The 7,500-nt window shown below is 53.1% G+C and overlaps 1 protein-coding gene across 1 annotated transcript in view; it reads right to left on the bottom strand.

Moving 5' to 3' along the window:
- ADAMTSL3 (ADAMTS like 3) overlaps window positions 1-7,496 on the bottom strand; it is a gene marked incomplete at its 5' end in the record, with an annotated part of 44,735 nt that extends 37,239 nt beyond the window's left edge. The window contains 4 exons of the mRNA XM_045582458.1: window positions 476-550; window positions 3,671-3,797; window positions 5,859-6,095; window positions 7,473-7,496. Coding sequence (XP_045438414.1) covers window positions 476-550; window positions 3,671-3,797; window positions 5,859-6,095; window positions 7,473-7,496 — 463 coding nt within the window. The remainder of the gene's footprint in view (window positions 1-475; window positions 551-3,670; window positions 3,798-5,858; window positions 6,096-7,472) is intronic.
- Window positions 7,497-7,500: the final 4 nt, after the last annotated feature.

Genomic DNA, 7,500 nt, shown 5'->3' with positions numbered 1-7,500 from the left:
ATATATATATATTTTTAAAAAAGAACGATTATTGCCGAAACTGGATTGGCTCAGTGGATAGAGCGTCGGCCTGCGGACTGAAAGGTCCCGGGTTCGATTCCGGTCAAGGGCATGTGCCTTGGTTGCGGGCACATCCCCAGCAGGAGGTGTGCAAGAGGCAGCTGATTGATGTTTCTCTCTCATCGACGTTTCTAGCTCTCTATCCCTCTCTCTTCCTCTCTGTGAAAAATCAATAAAATATATATATTTTTTAAAAAAGAACAATTATTATTACTAGAGGCCCGGTGCACGGGATTTGTGCAAGGGGCTCGGCCCTCGCCTGCCCAGCTTTGCCTGAAAGGTCACCGGAAAGGTCGTCTGGAAGGATGGAAGGACGGCCGGTCTAATTAGCATATTACTACGCTTTTCTTGTGGCAGAAGATTATGTCTTTGCTGAATGAACGTTCAGGAAACCGCGAGGAGATGTCCCACTCACAGAGGTGCGCAGGCCCCTTCCCGGTGATCCTCACGCTCCGGCTGCCCAGGGGTACGGCGATCGCAGTCTCCTCCCCTGGGAAGAGGGCACAGGACCAGGGTCGGCAAACGTGGGCAAGTCCATCACACCATGGGGGGGGGGGGGTCGGGCGGAGAGTTCCCAGCGCACTGCGGCCGGACCCCGAGAATGCTCCTTTGAAACCCCCCTCCCCCCATTCTAAGGCTTGTGGCCAAACGTGAGAATCCTTTCAAACGCTGCTATTAGCTTGGCCCTGGCTGGTGTGGCTCAGTGGCTAGAGCGTCGGCCTGCAGACTGAAGGGTCCCAGGTTGGATTCCGGTCAAAGGCATGGGCCTTGGTTGCGGGCACATCCCCAGTCGGGGGTGTGTGCAGGAGGCGGCTGATGGATGTTTCTCTCTCGTCGGTGTTTCTAACTCTCTATCCCTCTCCCTTCCTCTCTGTAAAAAAAAAAAAAAAATCAATAAAATATATTTTTAAAAAAGCTATTAGCTCTGCCGAACCCGGTGTGGCTCAGTGGATAGAGCGTCGGTCTGTGGACTCAAGGGTCCTGGGTTCGATTCCCGTCAAGGGCATGGACCTTGGTTGCGGGCACATCCCCAGCGGGGGATGTGCAAGAGGCAGCTGGTCGATGATTCTCTCTCGTCAATGTTTCTAACTCTCTATCCCTCTCTCTTCCTCTCTCTGTAAAAAATCAATAAAATCTATTTAAAAAAAATAAATAAAAAATATTTTTGGAAAAAGAAAGGAAAAAGCCATTAGCTTGTAAGAACATGTGGTCAGTCACTCCATCATGCCGCGGGCATTTAATTTGGAGGCGTGCCTTGAACATTTATGTAAAACGCATTCCCTGGCCGCTGGGTAAAGCTGGCAATACAGCGACTGGTCCACAATGTGCTTAACTCTGTCGTTTCTACCGGACAGCCCACACGTCTTGGGAAAAGCACCCACTATGTACAAGGCATGTCAGTACCACGCCTGTCATTTCATTTAAGGCCATTTTTTTTTTTATTTCTTCATAACACGCTAGCCTCTAAGTGTGACGTGCTTGGTCTAAACAGACCTCTATCTACGTAAGACATTGAATTTACAGCGGAACAAAAAACACAAAGTACAGCCCTGGCCAGTGTGGCCCAGTGGATAGAGCATCAGCCTGCGGACTGTCAGGTCCCGGGTTCGAATCCCGGTCATGGCATATGCCCTGGTTGTGGGCTCGATCCCCAGTGGGGGGCGTGCAGGAGGCAGCCGATCCATAATCCTCTCTCATCTTGGATGTTTCTCTCTCTCTCTCTCTCTCTCCCTCTCCCTTCCTTTCTGAAATCAATAAAAAAGAAGACCGAAGTTTTCCAAGTTTACATGGCTTAAGATCAGAGTTTGGAATCAGTGGAGCTAGAGTCAGATCCAGCATCGACATTCTTTCTTTATTTATTTTTTTAAATATATTTTATTGACTTTTCACAGAGAGGAAGGGAGAGAGATAGAGAGCTAGAAACGTCGATGAGAGAGAAACATCGACCAGCTGCCTCCTACACCCCCCCCACCGGGGATGTGCCCGCAACCAAGGTCCATGCCCTTAACCGGAATCGAACCCGGAACCCTTCAGTTCACAGACCGATGCTCTACCCACTGAGCCACACACGTTTCGGCAGCATCAACATTCTTAACCCTTTGAATGTGAGACCCCGTTTTAACCGTGTTCATTCCAACACGTATGTTGATCACAGGTGTTCCCGGTCTGTCAGGCACTTGCTGGATTTTTGCAATCTCCGGGCTGGCCTGAGGGCCCCAGAAGGCTGATTCTGCTCCTCTCCCTCCCACACACAGAGCTCAGGACCAGCTGGTGTGACATAGCTCTCCCATGTCTCACTTCCTGCCGCCCATCCAGCATCCCCAAGTAGCGAGACATCCAGGAAATAAGTTGTCCGCACCCTAGTCAGCCAATCAATAAACATTAGCTCCGGCCGAAACTGGTGTGGCTCAGTGGATAGAGAATGGGTCTGTGGACTGAAAGGTCCCAGGTTCGATTCCGGTCAAGGGTATGTACCTTGGTTGCGGGCACATCCCCAGTAGGGGGTGTGCAGGAGGCAGCTGACCGATGATTCTCTCTCATTGATGTTTCTAGCTCTCTATTTCTCTCCCTTCCTCTCTGTACAAAATCAATAAAATATATATATTTTTAAAAAAACAAACAAAAAAACATTAGCTCTGGGTCAGAAGCCGTGTCCTTGATATCAGCGGATGGGTCCTATGTAATAAAAGCCTAAGATGCTCAGTGATTGGTCATCTGTTCAACCAATCAAAGCGTAATATGCTAATGATATGCTAAGGCAGCTCAACCGCCAGCTAGGACATGCACTGACCACCAGGGGGCAGGTGCTGGGAACAGGAGGTTAGCTTGCTTCTGGGGTCCTGCTGATCAGGACTAAGCTGATCAGGACTAAGCGAGACGGACTGGATTCGCCCTGGAGTCCTCCCTCGGCCCCTCCCCCATTCGGGCCCACCCCATGGGCCAACCATCTGGATAGCAACTGTGCACAAATTTGTGCACTGGGCCCCTAGTTTTGTTTTTGTAAAAAAAAATATATTTTATTGATTTTTTTTTTTTTTACAGAGAGGAAGGGAGAGGGATAGAGAGCTAGAAATATCGATGAGAGAGAGAAACATCGACTCCACTACCTCCTGCACACCCCTTACCAGGGATGTGCCTGCAACCACGGTACATGTCCTTGACTGGAATTGAACCTGGGAACCTTCAGTCTGCAGGTCAACACTCTATCCACTGAGCCACACTGGTTAGAGTTTTGTTTTTTTAGCTTTTTAAAAAAAAAAATATTTTTTATTAATTTCAGGGAAGAAGGGAGAGGGAGAAAGAGATGGAAATATCCATGGATCAGAGAAAAATCATGAATCAGCTGCCTCCTGCACGCCCCCTACTGGGGATGGAGCCTGCCACCCAGGCATATTTTTTCTAGTCTCTCTCCTGTGAGTGCAGCGTCCTTCAGAACCCGAACCCTGAACTTGAGCCACGGGGGACGCGAAAGGGGTTCCCCCAGGGGCACCCCCTCCCCATGCATAAATCTTCATGCATCGGCACCTCGTCATTTCGTAAAACCAAATCCGCCTGTGAGAAGGCCAACATTTCGCTGGGAGGTGACGTGGCGTGGGGGGGTGACACCTACTTTTCTCGGGCGACACGTGCAGCTTGGTCTGTCCCCGCACCAGCCTGCAGGTGGAGCCGTTGCCCCCGCACACCCCGCAGTTGTCCTCCTTGGCGCGGCTCCCCAGCTGCCGGTCACAGCCCACTGCCTGCGACAGAGCAGGGGTCAGAGCCGTGAGAATGAGGGAGGCGGAACCCTTCCCCCCACTTTTTTTTCTCTTTACAATACCTATGCTGATAAAAGAGAAAGATGCAAATTGACCGTGCCTCCGCGACACCCCGCCAGCCAATCAGGATTGAGTATGCAAATTAACCCAGCAAAGATGGCAGGTTCATTTGCATACACAGGCATCAAGTGGCAGGGGGCTATGGGTGTATCCCATAATCTTTTTTTTTTTTTTTAATTTTCAATTTCTTAAAAAAATTTGCACACACTTGCATCATCACCATGGCAATGACACAGATGTGAAATCAGAGTGTCTAGAAAAAATTAAAGGGAAGATATCCTAAAACTTCCAGGAACAATCTGGGCCTCTGGCCAGCGTGGGAGCAAAAGCAGTGCCAGGAGCCAGATTCATTCTAGCATGAATCTTTGTGCATCGGGCCTCTGGTATACATATTTTTATTGCTTTCCAAGAGGAATGGGGAAGGGAGAGAGAGAGAGAGAGAGAGAAAGAGAGAGAGAGAGAGAGAGAGAGGGAAACACTCATGAGGAGAGAGAATCACTGATCGGCCGCCTCCTGCAACCCAGGCCTGTGTCCTGGCCGGGAATCGAACCGTGACTCCCTGGCCTCCTGGTTCATAGGTTGATGCTCAATTGCGGAGGCACACCATCCAGGCAGGGAATATTCTCAGATTTCTATGGGGCAGTCAGGGGGAAGCGTTACACTTGCTCCGAGAATGTCCCGATGGTGAGAGGGATGGGGTTGAGCCTAACTGAATGCCCTCTGACCACATCCGGCAGGTCAGAGGATGTGGTCAGAGGTGACCACCTCCGGGCAGGCCAGGGGCTGGGGGTCTTCTGCGTGAGGACCTCGGAAAAGAGATCCAATTATTTGACGGGCAGCTGAACCCAATGGCCTTTAGGATCCTTCCATCCTGACGATATGGTTGCTTCTTTGTTTGTCTGTTTTGTTTTTAAATATATTTTATTGATTTTTCACAGAGAGGAAAGGAGAGAGATAGAGAGTTAGAAACATCGATGAGAGAGAAACATCGATCAGCTGCCTCCTGCACAGCCCCCACTGGGGATATGCCCCCAACCAAGGTACATGCCCCTGACCGGAATTGAACCCGGGACCTTTCAGTCCGCAGACCTGGTGGCTCCGGAGAGGAGGCGCGGTGCGTGGGAGAGGGGGCGTGGTGTCTCAGAGAAGGGGCGTGGTGTGTTGGGAGAGGGGGCGGAGCATCTAGGGGGGGAGAGGTGTGGCGCGTCTGGAGAGAAGGCGTCGAACGTTAGAGAGGGGGCGTGGCGTTCTGGGGAGTCTCAGGGAAGGGGCGTGGCGTCTCAGGGAGGGGGGTAGTGCATCAGGAGAGGGGGCGTGGCGTCTAAGGACAAGGGTCATGGTGTTCTGGGAGAGCAGGTGTAGCATCTAGGGGGAAGGGGCGTGGCATGTTGGGAGAGGGGCGTGGCATGGAAGGGGCGTGGCACCTTGGGAGAAGGGTTGTGGTGTGTTTGGATGGGGGCGTGGTTTATCAGGGAGGGGCGTGGCATCCCGGGGAGGAGAGGGGCGTGTTGGGAAAGGGGGCGTGGTGTGTCGGGGAAGGGGCGTGGGGCGTCGGGAGGGGGGGTGTGGCATCCCGGGAAGGGCGTGGTTTCTCATTTAAGGGGCGTGGCACGTCGGGAGAAGGAGCGTGGTGTCCGGGAGGGGCGTGGCACATTGGGAGAAGGGGCGTGGTGTCCAGGGAGGGGCGTGGCACGTCGCGAGAAGGGACTTGGCGTCTTGGGGAGGGGCGTGGTTTCTCAGGGAAGGGGCCTGGTGTCCGCGAGGGGGCGTGGCGTCTCGGGAAGGGGCGTGGCACGTCGGGAGAGGGGGCGTGACACGTCAGGAGAGGGGGCGTGGCAGTCAGGAGAGGGGGCGTGGCAGTCAGGAGAGGGGGCGTGGCAGTCAGGAGATGGGGCGTGGCACGTCGGGAGAGGGGCGTGGCAGTCAGGAGAGGGGGCGTGGCACGTCGGGAGAGGGGGCGTGGCTCCGGGAGGGGCGGCCCACCTGGCAGGCGCCGCTGATGCACATGTCCAGGGCGCCGCGGCGGCAGCGCGTGCCGTCCAGCACCTTGGGCGCCAGCTCGGCCACCAGCGCCTGGCCGCGCGCGCGGCAGCGGAGCGCGCAGGGGGCGGCGGCGTCGTCGCTGCGCGGCAGCCACTCGTAGTGGCGGCCCTGGTACGGCACGTCGTTGTAGGCCGAGCACTGCTGGGCGCGGAAGTCCTCGGCGTCCGGCGGGCAGTCCTGGCGGGAGAGGGAGGGCCGGGGTCACCCGTGACGTGGGCCCGCGTCCCCGGAGACCATCCCACCGCCCCCCGCCTCTCTCCCCCCGGAGCCACCGCCTTCCTTCTCAGCGTTCAAGGCGAATCCTTGGCCCCAGCCGGTGTGGCTCAGTGGGCAGAGCGCCAGCCTGCAGACAGAAGGGTCCCGGGTTCCATTCCAGTCGAGGGCACGGGCCTCGGTTGCAGGCTCACTCCTTGGCCTGGTGGCAGCTTGTGCAGGAGGCAACCCATCGATGTGTCTCTCTCCCATCGATGTTTCTCTCTGTGTCCTCTGTCTTCCATTCTTTCTAAAAATCAATGGGAAAATATCCTCGGGGGAGGATTAAAAATAAGAGAGAAAGAGAGAAAGAAAAAGGAAGAACGGAAGGAAGGAAGGAAGGAAGGAAGGAAGAAAAGAAGAAAGAGGGAGGGAGGGAGGGAGGGAGGAAAAGAAAGAGAAGAGAGAAAGAAAGCAGAGAGAGAGAGAGAGGAGAGGAGAGAGAGGAGGGAGGAGAGGAGGAGGGAGAGAGAGAGAGAGAGAGAGAGAGAGAGAGAGAGAGAGAGAAAGTGGAGAGAGAGGAAAGAAGGAAGAAAGAGGAGAGAGAGGAAGGAAGGAAGGAAGAGAAAGAAAAAAATAAAGAGAAAGAAAGGGAAAAAAGATTCCGGTCAAGAGCATGTATCTAGGTTGCAGGCTTCTGCCCAGCCCCAGCCCTACATACAGGAGGCAGCCTGTTGATGAGTCTCTCTCCCATCGATGTTTCTCTCTGTCTCTCCCTCTTTCTTTCTTTTTAAAAAAAATATATTTTATTGATTTTACACAGAGAGGAATTAAGAGGGATGGAGAGTTAGAAACATCGATGAGAGAGAAACATCGACCAGCTGCCTCCTGCACACCCCCTACCGGGGATGTGCCCCACAACCAAGGTACGTGCCCTTGACCGGAATCGAACCCGGGACCCTTCCGTCCGCAGACCGACGCTCTACCACTGAGCCACACCGGTTTCGGCATCTCCCTCTCTCTTTCACTCTATGTAAAAATCAATGGAAAATATACCCGGATGAGGATTAACAGAAAACAAAAAAGCCCTTTGAACTCTGAAAGTGTTTATAAACATTAGGTATTATTTCTAGGAATTCAGAAATCATGCAATACCAAATGAGCTCATCAATGGGGAACGGCCCCCAGAGCATCACAGCATTGTTTAAACCTCTGTTGTCCGTTAAACAATGACTCAAAACGTCCATGCAGGAGCCAGGGGGCGGTGAGCTTTAGGGGGCACATAGCAGCACTGTCACTGTGAACATGCATAGATTTTACTAGGTCCTGTATTTTTTTTTTTTTTTTTATCATGGAACTTACATGATTGCTGCACGTTTTGTAGCGAATA

The sequence above is a fragment of the Pipistrellus kuhlii genome, unplaced genomic scaffold (genome assembly GCF_014108245.1).
Source record: "Pipistrellus kuhlii isolate mPipKuh1 unplaced genomic scaffold, mPipKuh1.p scaffold_m20_p_161, whole genome shotgun sequence".
Lineage (NCBI taxonomy): Eukaryota > Metazoa > Chordata > Mammalia > Chiroptera > Vespertilionidae > Pipistrellus > Pipistrellus kuhlii.
This window is presented reverse-complemented; position numbering and strand designations above follow the sequence as displayed.